At 45.5% G+C, this 19,939-nt stretch overlaps 1 protein-coding gene across 1 annotated transcript in view; it reads right to left on the bottom strand.

Annotated features, from left to right (window-relative positions):
- Positions 1-575: 575 nt before the first annotated feature.
- Positions 576-19,939, bottom strand: part of LOC136001444 (avidin-like) — a 35,340-nt gene continuing 15,976 nt past the window's right edge. Inside the window, 5 exon segments of the mRNA XM_065655766.1 lie at positions 576-595; positions 598-699; positions 1,741-1,951; positions 2,082-2,098; positions 2,101-2,154. Coding sequence (XP_065511838.1) covers positions 576-595; positions 598-699; positions 1,741-1,951; positions 2,082-2,098; positions 2,101-2,154 — 404 coding nt within the window.

The following is a 19,939-nucleotide window of genomic DNA, read 5'->3' as shown; positions in this document are numbered from 1 at the left end:
GGTGGAGGTCGCGATGGAAGAGCCTAAACCATTGTGGTCACAGCAGGGGACGTACACTGGGCCTTGGGAACAGTGACAGGAGAGGCAATGGAATGCCATTGTGGGGACAGGGGAACTTATGCACTGAGCCATGACACAACAGGAGCTGGGTGGCTCTTTGTAGCAAAGCTTTATTATTAAAAGTAGGTGGTGGGGCAGGAGATGGAGTCTGCATCCCAGGAGCTTCTGTCAACCTTGCATTCCTCTCAGATACCACCTCACTTTTGCAAGGGCAGGTGGGTGAAGGTGATGATACCGATTCTGCAGGGACACAGAGAGAGGAGATGTAAGGGTGGAAAATGTACCCTTGAACAGGGCAAATGCACTCTCTTGGTGCCGAACACCCACCCAGCCCCATTCCATCCTCCAGTAGCATTTGCATGATGGTAGGACCCCCAGGGAGGCCATGCACAAATACCCCATCCTCAGTCATCCCCACACTGGCAGCAGCTCTGCCAGGTGCTCAGCACTGCAGGGTGGGAGAGCCCTGAACCTGAGGATGTGCAGGGGACCCATGTCTGATGGGGACAGGGGGCTCACATGGTGGCTTTCCAGTGTCTTTGACGTTGTCCAAGCATAACTGCAGGAGCCACATGGTCTTCAAAACCTCCTGCTGCATCTTGTCCACGAAGCACTGTCCCATGAAGAGGGTGATGTAATCTGTGGGGATGGGGGGAAGGTGAAGGTGAGCATGGCCAGGGTTGCAGGTCAGTGCTGAGCTGTGCCTCAGCACAGGGGACAATAGAGCTGGTCTGTCCCTACCCTTTGGGGACAGTGGTGATGAGGAAAGCAGGCAGGATGGGTCAGAGGGCTGGGGGGTCTCGTATGGAGATGGGCAGACAGCAGCCGGCTTCAGCCCCCAGCACATCCTGCGTGCCCTGGGACTGGGACATGACACCAGCCAAGGAACTCTGGGGTCAAGGATGAGGGAGCATTAGGGATACCACAGGGGAGGGCAGAAGAGCACCATGGTCACCATATGAGAGGGCAGTGGAGCACTGGGGACATCAGATAATGGGCAGAAGAACATTGGGAACAGCACAGGAAGGACAGGGGACAAGTGAGGACATGACAGGGTGGGCAGGGGAGCTATTTGGACATCAGACAGAGGGCAGTGAAGCTCTGGGGAAACCAAGGGAAAGTCAAGAGATCTTTGGGGACATCACAAGAAGGGCAGGAGAGCTCTGGAGACACCACAGGGAGTGCAGAGGAACTCTGAGGCCGTCACAGAGAGAGCAAGAGAGCTCTGGTGAAACCACAGGAAGGGTGTGGGACCATGGGAGACATCACAGGGAATACAAAAGAGCATTGGGAACATCACAGGGATGACAGAGAAAGGAGAGGACCATTCAGGACATGACAGGGTGGGGAACTCTGAGGCCATTACTGGGAGTGCAGGGGAGCTCTGAGGACACCACAGGAATGTCAGGGGACATAGGAAACAGCACAGGGAAGGCAAGGAACAATTAGGAACACCATAGGGAAGGCAAGGGATGACTGGGGACATTGCCAGGGGTGCAGGATAACGTTGAAAACACCACAGGAATGACAGGAGATCAGTAAGGACAGGGAGGGCAGGAGATATCTGGAGACACCACAGGTAGCACAGGGGACATCACAGGGAAGTGACCACTGTGAACATCACAGGGAGGGTAGAGGAGCTCTGGGGATACTGCAGGGAGACTGGGAAAGGAGAAACACCTGAAAAGTTCCAGTTGAGAGTGAAGCCAAAGGTGGGCTCGCTGTAGTTGTACAGGCAATGCTGGAACCCTACCAGTGGTGACCAATGGATCTTGTTTGGTGTGTGTTTCACAGCCGTGAGGTAATAGCCGTCAGATTTGCCTTGTTTATGCAGATGCCCCATGGTCATGGTGGAGCCCGGGTTGCCGACCAGTCTCCTGGTCAGCAGGTACTGGAGCAGAGGTGACTCGGTGTTGGTGCCACAGCACGGCCTGGCCACAGGCAAGGGCAGCAGGAGCGGGGACCCCCGGGAGCTGCAGCCCTGTGCATACCAGACCTGTGCATCCCACCCCTGCCATTACCTCTCTTGCAGAGAAGCAGAAGTCACCAGCGCCAGGATGAGCACCAGGAGGAAGGGAGTCATTTGCACATTGGCTGCAGAGGGCAGATACCTGGCATAGTCGGGGACGTGCTCCTTGTAGGGTTCTGCCGATGTGCCAGCTCCTTTGCCTTTTTATTGCTGAAGGTGGCACCGCTGTCCAAGGCGTTGTGCAATCTGGGTATTTCCAAACTTTCAGTTTCTAGCGGTAGGAGAGGGTATTCACAGACAGATATTCCCACAAACACATGCTGAAACCATCCCTCCTTGCTCACACTTGTAGTGCTACAGGCCCCCACCCCCCAAGGGCACCTGGTGATTACTAGACAGGCCAGCATCATGTTCCTGCTCAGGGGACAAATGTCTTCGTCTTGATCAAAGGCTGTAAGTCCTTATCCCTATTGGAATGACTCTCACAGTGGGGAGAAAAGTATTGCAACATGACAACCTAAACAATTTCTAAAACAAATTCAGTCCAGTCAACAGAAAACCCTAATCACAATCCATCATGGTGCAGGGGAGATACATCATGTCCTAGAAAGAGTGAAGAAAGGTGGAGAACATAAATAGTGGGAAGTGCTGTTGGGATGGCCTCTGGCAGCAGCTGGAGCACTGAACCTTATCCTACACCCTTTGGTGATTTTAATGACTCTTGTTATTCTATGCTTGTTGTTCAACTTTGATTTGCATATCAAAGTTTGGAGAATGTCTGTTAGGGAGTAGACTGCCTTAACTTATTGAATTATTTGATATACTGCTTCTTACAGAATGTTTTTAGAAACTTCTCATATAGAATTTGCTTAGCAGACCTAATTTTGCTTAGCATAACTTCTACAGCCAGTTTCTTAGCTACAAGAAGCAGCAAAATAACAAGAAGTTCCTAAGTAAGAAAGTAACAAAGTTGCTAAGTAACAAGAAGTTACTTAGGAACTTCTGCAAGATTTGAGTCCTAGCTACAACAACAGAAACCAGAGGTAGTGCCCTTTTACATGGTCCCTTTTACAGGTGTACAAAGTCAGTTTTGTATCTGTAAGTTCTATTGTGGCAGAACCCATCTCATTATGCTCACCATGCACATTAATAACCTTAAACTTGTTTCGAGAGTTCTCAGAGTTGGGTTCTCAGAGACATTTTCTTTATCTGGACAGCTACAATAGCTCCCCACAACTTCTTCAGAAAACCATGTCATCTCTGGATTTGGCCATTAATATTTCCAGCCTCTGCTGCAGCATCAGGGCTTCCTTCACCCTTCAAAACATCCATGCTGGCCGCTATCACAACCACTAGAAGGAGGGACAGGGTGATCTATTTCTCCACCATCCTGTAAAAAACCAAAAAATTTGCCCCAGGCTTGGAAAGGCAGCTTTCGGTCAGACATCAGGGATTATCCACCGAGCGCTAATAGGATGGGTTTTCCCACTCCCACCCAAAGCTTCCCAGGCATATAAGCCTGTAAGTTTTGCCAGGTTCATGGGCACAATGCCGATAGAGGGCAGCTTCATCATGACAGGTTGCCCAGGTATGTTTTTCATGGAGGCTGGTTCTTTCCATTGATTGGTATAGGATCATTGAATACAGGTGGCTTCTTGGTGCAAAATTCCCTGATTTGGGGGCTTCCATAACACCTCCAGCAGTTTTTAATTATGAGGACTGCTTGTGTCAGCCCTGTGTCCCCACTAGGTTGTGAGATATCAGTACACCTTTTCATCAGACCATTAGTCCACTCAACCATCCCACTGGCTTGAGTGTAATATGATGTATGGAACATTCACTTAATACCTTCCCCTCGAGCCCAACCTTGAACCACTCTGTCTGCGAAGTGGGTTCTGTTGTCACTTTGAGTATTCTTCAGGGTGGGTAGAACACTAATCCACTCACAAAACACTCATGCTGTTTGGTAAAAAAAGAAGGGTGTGGCTGGTCTTTGTGGTCTCTTTTGGAATATGCCACAATAGGAAGCATGCTCTGAGAACTCCCATTCCACCTTGAACAGGTCTTGTGGGTGCAGCAGGCCCAGCCCCTGACAGATTTTAAGTTAATCTTTCAGAACATTAAGGGCCTCTGTATCCTGCAAGGTCCAATCCCATGTCCTGTTCTTCCAAAGCAGGTTGTATGGAGGGTGTACTACCACCCAAAATCCTGGAATATGTTTTCTCCAGCACCTCAATGTGCCCAACAGCTGTTGCAAGTTGGCTTTTTTGTTCAGAGTCTGCCCCTTCTCAATGCCCAATAGGACATCATTGAGTACTTCAGTGGCTCCTGTGGTCCACCAAGCCCTTAGGCCAAACCTTTCCTTTCTTGCCTAGGACCTTGGCATTTGGAAGGTGGAATATCTAATTCAGTTTTTTGTCACTAGGTTCCAGATAGTCTCAGCTACCCACCCAACCTGTTCCTTATTGTGTCCATCCATGAAGATGTTATCTATTGTTGTAGTTTAGCCACAGCCACCCCAGCTAGTAATTAAAACCATGTGTGGCTTGTTCACCCCTCCCCTGCCCCTGGTGGGTTGGGAAGAAGAATCAGAAAACAAAGGCAAAACCCATGGGTTGGGATAAGAACAGTGTAATGGAACAGGGAAGAAAAAACCTGAACAAACAGTAACAACAACAATAATGAATGAAGTTACAAAGCAACGGACACACAGTGCAACACAACTGTGTGCCAGTCCTACCATGTGGCAGTCCTGTGGCAGCAGCCCACCCCTTCCGAAATGGTGAGTGGGCTCCTGGACACAGCTCGCACCGAAACCACCCCCTCTGCCCCAAACTGTGGCTCATGCCTAAAATACAGAAGCACCAAACCATGTGGTCCAAACAGAACCAGGGGCATCCCTGGCCACCCTGCTCCCAGCAGCAAGAACAAGACAGAGAGAGAGAGAGAACCTGTCCCCCCAGCCTGCCCAGCATGTTCCTTATTGTCTCTGTCCACCAAGATGTCATCTGTATACTGATACATATGACTGTCCAATGGTGCTTTCACTGTGTCAAGGAGCACAGCCAGGCTTTGTCTGCAATAGTGGAAGAGAGTATTTTTACCCTTGTGGAAGCTGAATAAAAGTGTATTGTCTCCCTTCCCAGGGAAAGGCAAATGGGGGTTTGTCCTCCTCTGTCGCAGTTGAGACGGACAAATGACATAAACCAAATTCCTCCAGGATGAAAGTAGTAGATGCCATTTATTGCCACAAGTGCATTTTTATACAGTTTTACCAACTCGTGTGTGTCTTCATTATTGGTTACAAGTTACAGCAGTAACATCTCATTGGCTAATTTTGCTATCATCAATGTTACTCTTCTACTCCCTTCTCTCTCACAGATACATCCCTTCTCTCTCATGGGTACACCTTAATATCTCCGGATACTCCTTTAGTCCCATCTTTCTCATGGGTAGGCCTTAATATCTTCAAGGCTGATCTCTGTTCCCATGCCCTCCATCAGCGAATCCATAGACCCACCGTAGGCCCCCACAATTCCCCCTTTTTGTTTTTATGCTAAAAAAATTGCCTTCATTGTCCGCTGCAGGGCCCTTTGCAGCAGAGAAATCGTGCATGGCAACATTAGTAACACAATCACAACAATCATCAAAACAATCAGTCCCATTTTCACTACCGATAACAACCACCCTGAAAGCTCCCAACCACTAAGCAATTTATTGCATATACCATCAAAATCTTCTCACCCATGTCCTTGAGCTAACAACAAAAAGTCTATTGTGGCTCTATTGTGCAGTGCAGCATGTCTTACAGAATCTGTATCTAACAAAAGCCCACTTAAAGCCTTAGAAGTTCTGTTAGTTTGCTTAGCTTGCCAGCATTCTAATTTTTTCTAAAGTATTTAAAGCTTTAGCTGTGCCAACACCAGGTACAAGAGATCCTAAAACTCTTAACCCTGATCTCCAAAAATCTACACTATCATCACATTTTGACTCATATACATGTAAAAATTGTATTTCCCATCTTGCTCTTCTGTGATCTATTATCATAGATACATTGGGTGTTAAGAGAGTTAATTGTCCCGAACTACACAGTCATCCAACAGCATTAGAAGTAATTCCTGGCGAGGCTCTGTTTCCGCAGACCAAGAATATACCATACAGGAGTTTTCGGGGTCACTGTCTCGCATTATCCACAGCACCCCTTGGATTCTTCCACGAGGCATTACACCATTGAGTTTCATTTCTATAGTCATCAAGGGTAGCATTAACATTTTGCAGTTTTATCCATTCATGCTGGTGTATGTTGTTCTGATACTGTTCATAAACCAGCTGGATACAAGTATCCATGGGCATAGATCTCAGCAATACCAGTTCCTGTGATTCAATATCTGCTTCCGGGAGGCAATTAATCCAAAGTGCCATGTTGGTATTATTACGGTTCATTACAATGCCTCTGCAACGACCACTATTTTGAAACAGTTGTGTGATGCTGCTGTAGTCATCAAGGGGGATGCCGACCAAGCATGTGTGGAACAGGTTTTCCGGAGATGCCATAGCTAGGCATATAGAGTCCTGGCCAGTCGTGTTGGCTAAAGTAATCCACATGTTAGTCTTTGTCTGTGCAGGCATCCAAAATGCAGCAGCTGCAGCAATCATCGTCAGGAAGATAACACAGGTTTCACATTTTGCACCGGCAGCCATTGCGGTCCTTGATCTGTAAAGACACAAGCTTAGCCTTTCCCCCAGGTTATCAATTGATGTGGCCTTTTCCATTGACCATTAACTAGTGATTTGAACATAACTAATGTAGGTTCTTTCTGATTTAGCATGTTTTTGGGTCATACTTGTAAAGTGTTTCATCACAGGGGGAATTTCGGCTGCGCCACTTAGATATAAGTGATTCATCACATACAATGCTTTTGATGATCAGTTTTGTGGTGTTTCCCCTACTTCTCCCCCTTTTCATTTAAAAAAAAAAATCAGAATCAGATGTGTGCGTTGGACCTTGACTACATACTCAGAATCACAAATCAAATTTAGAGGTTCCTCCTTAAAAAGCTTTAAGTAATGCAAAGCTGTGCCATGTTCTACTAATCAGTTTGAACCTTCAATGATTTTTACAGAATGATGTTATCTTCATGCCAGACCACTACAGCTTTATGAGACTTCCCTGAACCATCAACAAAAATTGTGCAAGCACATGAGATCAGACCAAATACAAGCACGGTCTGTGACCTCGTGTGAAAGGCATGCAGGTTCTGCAGCAATTTACATGCCAAAAGCTATACTGCTAAGAAAATCAGCTAGTGCAATTTACAAGGACATAGACTGCAAATACAAAAAATCAAAATTAGATTTCACAAATGGTACATGTATGACAAAAGGATCATGGCCTATTAAGACTTAAATGCATTCCCTGCATTTCTTGATCAGAGTAACAATCAGTATATCAGTCTGTTAGCATTCTCGTCGTACTGTCCCACGATAGCCACAGGTTTTCTCTATGTTGTAGCTATGAATAGACAAATCTGCAAGTCCAGTTGAATGCAGTTAGCTTGTAAGGTTGTCATAAATTTATTCATCAAAGTCTCTAACTCCATTTTGGCTGTCATATTTAGTGGGTATGATTTTCCCTTACTGGATCGAAGTCCTGTTTCAGTTCTATCAATGTAGTGTTGGTTTTACCGATACTTTGGCTGCCAATACTGATGGATATATAGCATTCGAAATTTCCTTGGAGATTTCTCACTTGTAGCAAGCAGACCTGCACCGTCTAAGCAGCTTCTTGGAGGACATGCAACTAAACAGAATTCTCAGAAGACATTATCTGATCTTACAATTTACTTAACAAATCTTGACCTAAGAGAGGTATAGGGCTTTCTGGCAAATACGAGAATTCAATTATTAAAACTTTGTTCCAAATTTGGCATTCCATTGGTTTAAAAAAATTGCCTTTCTTTCTCTCTTTCCCATGATCTCAAAAACTAGCACAGTGAATTTACGGAGAAGTCTCTTACAACTAGTTACCACAGAACAAGTCCATTAAAAAAAACCTTTTTGGTTTAATTTCCCAGCTTCATTAGAACTATGGATCCACTGGAGATGCCTTTAAATTTCACCCTCAGACTCCTTCATGCAGTATTACAGTTCTCTAGCAGTAACGTTGCTGGGGAGGGGGCGGGGAGGAATAAAGCCTCCCTCTTGCCCCCATCTGAGATGGTAAGATCTCTAGCCCAGCATGAAAATAAATCAGTCCAAACTCCACATCAAACCAGCCCGGCTCCACTCCACACTCAAATCAGCACCAGTCTGACCCAGAGAAGCACTCAACACTCTGACCCCAAAAAGCTGACCAGTGTGAAAAGACCGACTTCAGCAAGGAGGCAAAACGATGAGCAGTTTCCCCAGATATGCCAGAACCTAAGAAACAAGATGGAAGCAAAAAGAAACAGCACTGACAACCCTTGATTCAGAGATGAGAAGCAACGCGAGTGCCACAACAAGGAGGGATGACAACACTCCAGGAAAAAAAAAAAAAGAAGGGGTGGAAATAAAGCCCCCCTTTCTCTGCTTAGCAGCAGGCAACCAGGTTTTTCCTTTTTTTTTTTTTTTTTTCTTTCTCTTCTTGCTGCAGTTTAGACATGGCCAACGCCACGCAGGTGGCGTAATCGCTGGTGCTAAGGAGGAGTTGCCAGACTGCTGGGTTACAATGAGCTGAGTTTATCTAGCAGCTTGACACAGGCCTGAAATTTATGTTCAAGCTGTACAGCACAGGCCTGGGATATTGTGCTTTTTTGTTTTCCCATTTCATTCCAAACATAATACACTTTATATGCAATTCTAATTAGCTCAGCAATAGCTACATTCCTTAGCTCCATTTACCTTTTACTGTTTACAGATGTCAAAAACCAGCATATTGAACATCAATCCATTATTCCATTTTCCTGGATCCGAATCAGTTCATATTCTAGCAACTTTTAAATACAACCTCATACAATACCAAGTTCACATCATAGCACTTAGGTTGGTTTGTTTGGGTGTTTTTTTTTTTTTTTTTGTGTACAATGCCAATCAGAGTTTAACAATTTAAATTCTTTTCTGGTCTCAAAATTATTAGATAACAATAAGAGCAAATTAACTTACCGTACTGTACTTCATCTCATTTTTTCCCAAAGTTCTGCAGAACAACATTAATTTCAATACAGCATTAAACCCCAGAATTCCTCATTTAAGCCACGTTTGAGTACAATATCATTTCAAGTTTTCTTTTAGCAGACTATTACCCCAAAAGTTACTCTAATGTGTAAGGATGCATCCTAAGGGGGAGCAAGGTGGTATTTTAGTAGCGGAACCAGTTCTCATTTTGTAATTATCTCCCCACACAAAATGCTTTTGGTACCAAATATATATATATATATATATACACACATATATGCAAACTAAAATACTGAGCTCACATATGAAAACCAAATACCAAGTTCAAATATGCAGATGGATCACAATTACACTTATTCAAGACAATATCTCGATTTTTGCATCGCACCTTTGAACTGCTTACTGCTCAACCAGGTAGAAGTGCCACTGGGTCTCCCTGACAAAACAGGTCAGTGCGTGCTGGAGCCCAACTAACACCTGCTCCCCTGCTGCTCTAGCAAGCTGGACTGGGCAAGACTTTTATTAGTGTCTCATCTGGCGTGCTACAACTGTTATCCCAAAACCAGGATTCTTTACTTGGTGTGTATACAAAAGAGCCAAATTTGGTACACCGAGATGAGACACAGCCTATCGCAGAGTTGTGCAAGCCTGAATGCTGGAATAAAGCTAGCATGGTAGAAAGAAAAGTAATGGCTATTACACATAAAATTTTATCATCACATTCACGCAATAAAAAACTAAATTACTCATGATCTTCTGTATTATCACAAAATGTACATTTTGAGTCCATAGATTCTCATTATTTAACAGTTTGCGAACTCACTGTACCACACAACAAAGACGTACTAAAACTGCAACATGCTTAATCAGATACCCACAAAGAAAACAGGCTAACAAGGAAGACATCTATGATTGCTGTGTTATACTTAAAGATACTTAAAGGTTCTATTCTCTGGCCAGTTTTCCCAATCATTTAACTTGTACAGCAGCCACCACTGATTTCAATATTTCACAAGATCCTCTTTCCTCGTATTTCCAAGTGCTTTCCTATGTTCTAAAACACCTCCCAATACCGATTTCTTAGGAACACGACTGAAAACAGTCATTTCCAACCCCATCTTGTAAGTAAAAAACCATGAGAAGGGCAGGGTGTGGGGGTGGGTGGGAAGCACAGGGCTGCTTGCAGCACGAGTGGGAAAAGTGGGGAGAAAGTTTTACGGCACACTTACACAAAGAAACAACCGTAATAACAACCAGTAAACCAATTAACTCACATTCCTGACAAGCTGCTTGATTTTCAGAGAGGCAATACACAGAAGCATGTAATATGTACTATAAAACTCGCAGATAATGTGTTGATAGCAAACATTAGCATTCTCTACTGCTAATTTCAACATTAGTGCTTCCTTAGCTTCTAAGTTTTCAACCTGCTTATTGATGGCCTCTTGAAGACGGTCAATAAACTGCACGTAATTCTCATTGGGATCCTGATTAATAGTCATAAATAATTTGGCTGTTTTGTCGTTTTCAGGCACCTTTATCATAGCTTCATATGCAAGGTCTGCTGACTGCCTCAGGATTTCAGAAACTAATCGCACCTGTAATTGTGGTGTGCCAATTAGTGTCTCTTCCAAGAGCTGGAGGATACCCACCCCTTCCAACGAATCCCCATTGTTCCATCCTAAACGATCTATAGGTGTTACATTGCATAGGTCTAATTTTGCATGAGTCTTTCATGGTTTTTATCTGATCTTGGGGCAACACATACACATACTTCTTTTCTTTTCCTTTTAATTTTTCAAGAGAATGCTGCAGACCCTCATCCTCATCCAAGTGATCACATAACACGGACTTGAACGGTGCTGGGGAATCATTAGTAACAGAGGGGTTTGGAACAGTGCACATTTTTGGGTTTTTGGGTTTTTTGTTTTTTTTCTTCCAAATCTAGCCCAGGAAAGCCACCCCCCTCCACTGTCTCTGCCTGTTCCCATTGCTCTTTTAATTCTCTCAAAATCTCTAGCAACAAGTGCCATGCCGTTAACAGTTCGGTTGTTTCTTTGGATCTTTGGGTAGTGCTTTGCCCCATAGTAATGTCCTTCATAAAGTCAATTCCAGAAGGCTAATACCCTGCTTCTTCAGAAGCAATTTACATGTAGATAATATAATACTCTCTTCTTTAGATAAGTTCCCCTCCATGTTCCCGGTAGCTCACCTACTCTTGGCGTGGTGTCTTTTCAAGGATCCGGATCTTTGGCAGCTCCCCCCTGCTGCTCTATCAGCTGTAATGGGCTCCGTCTCCCCAGCTCGTCATCGGCTGTCACAGCTTCACTGCTGCCTCTTCTTCATGTGAGACCCTTCTTCATGCGAGATCCTTCTTCATGCAGGATCATGTCGGGGTCACCATATGACGCGGTTGAGACGGACAAATGACATAGACCAAGTTCTTCCAGGATGAAAGTAGATGCCATTTATTGCCACAAGTGCATTTTTATACAGTTTTACCAACTCATGTGTGTCTTCACTCTTGGTTACGAGTTACAGCAGTAACATCTCATTGGCTAATTTTGCTATCATCAGTGTTACTCTTCTACTCCCTTCTCTCTCACAGATACATCCCTTCTCTCTCATGGGTACACCTTAATATCTCCGGATACTCCTTTAGTCCCATCTTTCTCATGGGTAGGCCTTAATATCTTCAAGGCTGATCTCTGTTCCCATGCCCTCTGTCAGGGAATCCACAGACCCACTGTAGTCTCCCACACTCCTCTCTTATGGAAATCATGAAAACTAAATATTTGACATTTTGTATTCCCTCTGCTGACTCTGACAATGTTTTTCCTAATCACTGTGGGTCCCCACCAACTTCCTGTCTTGTCATCACTTAACAGCACTTCAGACTCCATTTGTCCTGGTCTGTGTGAAAACTTAGTTTGCCATTCACTAAGCTTGGGACCCATCCCTGAGGCCGTAAAGACAGTAACCCAGGGGTTTTCACCTTGTGGGTTCGTGTCTCTCTGTTTTAATAAGAGGTCATATGTTGTTAGAACTACTTTCCTCAGGGTCTCCCCAGACTTCTCCATCCTGATCCTCGGAATCCACACCCACAATCAACTTTTGACTTTGAGCAACGAGGTGTGGCTGCCCCACTTTTGCCAGCGCAATCTCAATCCTTGGTTCGAATGCACATGTCTACTTTCTTTCTCTTTGCAATTCTACCTTTACACAGTCTATCTCTTATTGCCTCTTAGAATTCTCCTTTGCCAATTATTTATAACATTTATGCAAGTGGTGTACTTGTTTTTAGCAGACACACAGGACAGCACACAGAACAGCATACAAGGTAGCATGCATGGTTGTGATCACTTGATGACTGAACCATTTCTCTTATGCCCATTGTATTCAGGGGCAGAAGGATTTAAGCTGTGCCTCTGCAATAATTTCTCTGTTTTTGGCACCCTGCTCACTGTACCAATTTAAGTGTTGCAAAGTTTCCCCAAAATCAATTTAGGCACACAATAAGCTCCAAACAGACTTTATTCTAACCAGAACTATTTAGCAGAAAACCAACCAGAAATGAGGTTTATCCAAAATTAGTCAGCAATCTGACAACATTAGAAAAAACAGATTTCATTGGATACCAGTGAGGAGTTCAATTACTACACAGCTGATACAGACTCAAGAGATCCCCAAAACTCTACAGCGATGATTCAAAATGTGCATCTTCCCACTCATATAAAGTGAGGGCTCTCAAGGGTACCCAGAAGAGCACTCACCAATAAGGCAAGGTGTCTCAGTCCTTGAGGGACTTTCCTTAGATGCCATCCCAGGCTGTCTCTGAGGCAGACCAAGTCAACAGATGTCTCTGGCGGGCTCCATTTATAGCCTAGTTGAATCCAAGTTGTGGTCTAAAAAATTCTCTCTACTAAGGCCTTTCATTGGTCAAGGGCCATGTCTGTTGACCAGCGGTGTGTGCATGACCATGCTGGTCTATTTGTCTAGAAGTTTCTGGTGTTTTCAGGCTGGGGGGCAGTGTTGGAGGGGAGTGAGATGTGGCCAGAATGGAAAAATACTGACCACAGCCAATCATCTTGTGATCCTATAAAAAAGGGTTCTAAGGCGAGACCCTTTGAACTGTCCTGGATCGCAGTAGGATGTGGCCTAGCATCTTCCACTGACTGGGATGCCTATTGGGGATGATTGCTCAAGGACTCAAGGTCATCTATTGATGATTTCGTGTAGATTCAATGATCATGTAACGATGTTTTTGCAAAAATCCAAACCGTGAATTTTGTGTGGTTTGATGAGAATCAGTTGCTGAATGTTTACACATAAAAGTGATTAGTTTAAGAAACTCATGAAAGGGAAATTTCAGTCACAGGTAGCCTCCATGTCTGTGTAATTTTCCTTTACAGCTGCCTTGTCTGTCTCTTTGTCTGCTTGTGTGTGTGTTTCAGTTTACACTTTTGTGTGTGTCTCTGTGTGTTTAATTTAAAAAACTCCAGCGGAAGTTTGGCATGAACCTTGCCATTTACATGTCATTAAGCTGCTATTTTTGATTGATTATAAAAAATTTCACTTATATCACTCTGGTAAATCAGCTGATGATTAAGCACTGTTAGTAACTATACAACTTGAACCTTGAAATATACCGTGAAGCGTGAATAAATCCTGAATTGCTGCTAAATCAAAGCCTTGTAAAAATTCTATGTGCAACAAGGATTCCTAGTACCTGGTGGGTAGGGCCTGGCTTGTGCTGGTCAGTAACCACCAGCATGGCACAGAATGGCACAACGTGGCACAGCAGGAGTGGGCAGTGCCTAGCTGGGCCATGGGAGGAAGTGGGAACGTGGGCACTGAGCCACAACATAACAAGAGATAGGTGGGTGTTTGCAGGAAAGCTTTATTATTAGAAGCAGGGGGTGTGGCAGGAGATGGGGTCTGCATATTAGAAGCAGGTGGTGGGGTCTGAATTCCAGGTGCTTCCATCAGGCTCTCAATCCCCTGTGAGATCACCCTCCTTTTGCAGGTGCATGAAGATGTTGGTGCCCATCCTTCAGGGACACAGAGGGAGCAGATGTAAGGTTGGGAAATGTATCCTTGCACAGGGCAAATGCACCCTCCCAGTGCCAAGCACCCACCCAGCCCCGCCCCACCCCCTAGCAGTGTTTGCACCATGGCAGGACCCTCAGGGAGGCCTGGCATGAGTACCCCGTCCTCAGTCACCCCCGCACTGGCAGTAGCTCTGCCAGGTGCTCAGCACTGTGGGGTGAGAGAACCCCAAACCTGGGTATGTGCAGGGGACCTGCATGGAGCAGGGACAAGAGGCTCACCTGGCTGCTTTCTGATTGCCCTTGCTGTTGTCCACAGGACCACAGGAGCCACCTGGTCCTCAGAATCTCCTTCCCTGTCTTGTCCATGAAGCACTGGCCCATGAAGATGCTGATGGAGTCTGTGGGGATGGGGCAGGAGGTGGGGAAGAGCATGGCCAGGGCTGCAGGTTAGTGCCGAGACATGTCACAGTGCAGGGGACAATAGACCAGGGCTCTCCCTGCCCTCTGGGGACAGCGGTGATGGGGAAAGCAGGCAGGAGGGGTCAGAGGGCTGGGAGTCAGACAGTGGTCAGCTTCAAGCTGCAGAGCATCCTGTGTGACCTGGGATTGGGACATAACACTAGTCAAGAGATGTTAAGGATGGTGAAGCATCATGGTCACCACATGGGAAGGCAGGGGAGCACTGGGGACATGAGACCAGCAGTCAGTCAACGAGGCACACAACGGCGGCAATGGTTAGTTCCATGGCTGAGTGCTAGATCAGGGTGGACAGCGCAGTTCCCGAAACCAGGGAAACCCAAAGAAGAGTCAGCTTTGGCATTTGCGCTGGGAATCAGCAGCTCTTGCTGGCAAGGCTGGTGAGGTTTGGGCATTTGTTATGTTAAGATGATTAATTTAGCAGAGGTTAAGCCCCGTTGAAGGTAGTTAGGCTGAACTCCTGACTGATGCAAATAACCTCAAGTCAGCTAAGTCTGATCATGCTCAATGGCTGGTCCAGTGAACAAGTTCACTAATAGTATAATATATAGTATAGGTCTGAGTGCATTAACATTGAATTTGTACAATTAGACACAAGAATAGTGCAGGCCAGTCACAATCAATCTACACACTGCAGAGACTGACAAATAGTTTAATGTATGCTATAGGTCTGGGCACAGTCAATGAGAAATTCTCACTATTAGATCCACAAACAACGTGATTTATTAAAGCAAGAGATGCAAGTTCTTTTAGATGCTGTTGATAAATACACTGCCTGCAAAAACACACTTAAATTTCAAAAATACACTTTAGTTGAAATACAAATGTTAGTTGCAAGAAATAAGTATTCTTACCATATATATAGAAATTCTGAAATGACAACATAGCATTATTAATCTGATTACAAATACAAGCTTGAAGTCTAAGTGTCCTGGGGAAAACCTGGTATAACAATAGTGCACAAATCTTACCCAAAAGCATCCTCCCGAAGCTGGTGAAGATAGGTTTAACCAGTTGATTTTTACCGGAAGTCTACATTATGCTATTCCCTTGACTTCTCAGCAATGGTGTCTTCCCCCCACCTGTCCTCTATTGTTAGGATTTTTTTATACTATTTTCTACTTTTAAGTGGAGCTTGAGTGACTCTAGTCATACATACCTTTGTTATTGATTGGTATAAAAACCCTCACTTGGATTTTTAAGGTAAAAATTTAACTGGGCATGCTCGAAGGTGCTTAATGTGATGGAGGCATCTATCTTTTGAGATGGAGGTATCACAGGGCCTGCCTGTGATACCTTCATATCACTCTACCTGCACCCTCCCTGCCACACCCCACCTCACCTCCCCTCTTCCCCCTTCTTCCCCCCGTATCTTCTTAATTGGTACTACACTGAGCTTCCTCAGACACTACCAATTAAGAATGAAGACCAGGTGTGCATGTGGGTGAAACCATACAGAGCAGATTTCTTGCCTGCTGTGCAGCTGTTTTATATCATAGAATCATAGAATTGTAGAATAGTTTTGGTTGGAAGAGACCCTTAAGATCATCGAGATCTAACCATAACTTAAATCTAGCACTGAATCATGTCCCTAAGAGCCTCATCTATATAATTTTTAAGCACTTCCAGGGATGGCGACTCCATCACTTTCCTGGGCAGCCTGTTTCATTGCTTCACAACCCTTTCTGTGAAGAAATGTTTCCTAATATCCAATCTGAACCTTCCCTGGCACAACTTGAGGCTATTTTCTCGTCTTATCACTTGCTACTCAGAAGAAGAGACCAACACCCTCCATGCTACAACCTCCTTTCAGGTAGTTGTGGAGAGCAAGATGGTCTCCCCTCAGGCTCCTTTTCTCCAGGCTGAACAGCCCCAGTTCCCTCAGCTGTTTCCCATTATACTTGTGCTCCAGAGCCTTTACCAGCCTTGTTGCCCTTCTCTGAACTCTCTCCAGAGAGTGAGTCATATGCCGAAGATGTGGATATAGCTTTATTCTCAGTAAGTGTATCCTTAATACTAAGTTTCAAGAATTTTCCCTCTCAGTGATTGCTCCACAGCACTGTCAGGAGCAATCATGGGAGACCTGAGCAGTCTTGTGGAGTGCTAGTGACCAGGAGTGCTGCAAATAAGGCCATGGCAGTTTGCACAGGCAGAGCGTGCAGGAAGGACACTGCAGTCTGCTCATAGGTCCACAGCCCAGGGTAGTGCTCCAGGTCTCTGCTATAATGGTGAGCACATGCCTCAGAGTTAAAAACTGTGCTCCTGCAGAGAAAGCCCCTGAGATGACTCATGCTTCCACCCAGACAGAACCAGTAAGGAAGGAGACTTCAGTACAGCTGGTAGCTTGCAATGAGTGTCCAGACCCTTCTCCTGGAAGAAAGGTAAGTGCCTGCACAAGGTGTTCAGAGGTTGATGATCTGAGATGTCAGGTGATCAAGTTGCAGGAAACAGTTAAAAGGCTGCACGGTATTAGAGGAGCTGAGACAAAGGTAGGTGATTTCAGAATCGTGCTCCTGCAGTAGACACCACTGAGAATGTAGCGGACACTACTGAGAATGAGGTACGTTGGAGCCCGATGACCCACAAAAGCAGGGCTCCACCTCAGTGTCCAGCCTCCAGCATAACAATCGAAACAGATACGAAGCTTTAAAAGCTATAGACACCAAGGAGCAAGGTTTGCAAGGAGAAACTGTACCAGCAGCATGCAGTGGATACCGTAAAAAGAAATGAAGATTGTCTGAAGTGGGTGACTGTTAAAGAGCACTGAAGTGCCCATCTGCTGTCCTGACAGGAGTCACAAGAGGTATGCTGCCTTCTGGGAGCTAAGGTCTGAGGTGTTTCACAGAATCACAGAATCACAGAATGTTAGGGATTGGAAGGGACCTCGAAAGATCATCTAGTCCAATCCCCCTGCCAGAGCAGGAACACCTAGGTGAGGTTACACAGGAAGGCGTCCAGGCGGGTTTTGAATGTCTCCAGAGAAGGAGAATCCACAACCCCCCTGGGCAGCCTGTTCCAGTGTTCCGTCACCCTCACTGAGAAGAAGTTTCTTCTCACATTTAAGTGGAACCTCCTGTGTTCCAGTTTGCACCCATTACCCCTTGTCTTACTGTTGGTTGTCACCGAGAAGAGCCTGGCTCCATCCTCGTGACACCCACCCTTTATATATTTATAAACATTGATGAGGTCACCCCTCAGTCTCCTCTTCTCCAAGCTAAAGAGCCCCAGCTCCCTCAGCCTTTCCTCATAAGGGAGATGCTCCACTCCCTTCATCATCTTTGTGGCCCTGCGCTGGACTCTCTCCAGCAGTTCCCTGTCCTTCTTGAACTGAGGGGCCCAGAACTGGACACAATATTCCAGATGAGGTCTCACCAGGGCAGAGTAGAGGGGAAGGAGAACCTCTCTGGACCTACTAACCACCCCCCTTCTAATACACCCCAGGATGCCATTGGCCTTCTTGGCCACAAGGGCACAGTGCTGGCTCATGGTCATCCTGCTGTCCACCAGGACCCCCAGGTCCCTTTCCCCTACACTGCTCTCTAATAGGTCATTCCCCAACCTGTACTGGAACCTGGGGTTGTTCCTGCCCAGATGCAAGACTCTACATTTCCTCTTGTTATATTTCATTAAATTTTTCCCCGCCCAACTCTCTAGCCTGTCCAGATCTCGCTGGATGGCAGCACAGCCCTCTGGCGTGTCAGCCACTCCTCCCAGCTTGGTGTCATCAGCAAACTTGCTGATAGTACACTCAATTCCCTCATCCAAGTCATTGATGAATATATTGAACAGTATTGGTCCCAGAACTGACCCTTGAGGCACTCCACTAGATACAGGCCTCCAACCAGACTCCGCCCCATTGATCACAACTCTCTGGCTTCTCTCCTTCAGCCAGTTTGCAGTCCACGTCACTACCCGATCATCCAGTCCACACTTCCTCAGTTTTGCCGTGAGGATGCTGTGGGAGACGGTATCAAATGCTTTGCTGAAGTCAAGGTAGACCACATCCACTGCTCTGCCATCGTCAATCCACCTTGTTACGTCTTCATAAAAGGCTATGAGGTTGGTCAAACACGACTTCCCTTTGGTGAAGCCATGTTGACTGTCTCTGATGACCCTCTTATCCTGAGCTGAGAAGGCTCCATAACTTGTCAAGAGCACAGACTTGTAGGCACAAATGGCACTGCAAGCCAGAACCTGGGCAGAATCAAGAAAGACTATAAAGCCCTGGGAGGGCAAACGAAAAACATTGGTGCCCAAGTTACATTTTCTTTCATTCTACCAGCTAGAGGAAAGGCGGCAGCCAGAAACAGAAGCATAATGCACATCAACTCTCGGTTCCAAGGCTGGTGCTGTCATGAGGCTTTGGCTTTTACGAAAATAGGACAGTCTTTCATGACCATAGCCTCTTAGGAAGGGATGGAATCTCCCTGTCCAAAAGAGGCAAAGGAATCTTTGGCAGCAGCCTGGTCAATTTGGTGAGGCAGGCTTTAAACTTGTAAGGAATAACTATCATGTCTTCACAAAACTGTGATGTCATGATTCACACTGTTAATTGGGTTGTTGTTAATTGGTTTCATTATTAATGCCATTGACTTTGTTGAAGATACTGCTTTCTGTTGGCTAAAACTGCTGCAGTCCCTGCCCTGATACATCGTAACCAGAATTCAATTGCGACAAATAGGAGGCAGTGAATGTGCACAAGGAGCCACATGTCCCCATACACCAGGGCAGGAAACCGAGAGCTGTGCTGTTGGCTGTCGTGTAACAAGGAATCACAAGCCCTGCAGACATAGTAACATGTTCAATGCATAAGCTAGGCCAGAGAAACTGATGAATATGTAACAGCTAACAGTGGGTGCGGGTGTGAAAAGGGTGGGGTATGGAAAGGGTGTATGGGAAAGGTTGTACCCTCTGAGTACCTCAGCCAATGGGGAAAGGAGAAGGGATCACTTGAGGCTGGGGAATAGGATAAATGGTGAGGGGGGTGCACACAACACTCCCCCTCACCTTCATTTGTACAGCCCCGATAGGGACTCCTGTGGACTCCCTGTTTATTCGAATAAAGTTTTCATTTTTTCCTTTACTCCTCTTTGAACATTTCCATCTAGTGAAGCCATTTTCTGCACAAACTGCAGAGCTTGAGGGGTAGGGTCCAAAGCGGCAATGCTCATGGAATTGCATATGGCTGGGGAGTAAGCCAGACCAACCAGAGCAGCGGCAAATATTC

This window comes from Caloenas nicobarica, chromosome Z, assembly GCF_036013445.1.
Source record: "Caloenas nicobarica isolate bCalNic1 chromosome Z, bCalNic1.hap1, whole genome shotgun sequence".
Taxonomy (NCBI): Eukaryota; Metazoa; Chordata; class Aves; order Columbiformes; family Columbidae; genus Caloenas; species Caloenas nicobarica.
This window is presented reverse-complemented; position numbering and strand designations above follow the sequence as displayed.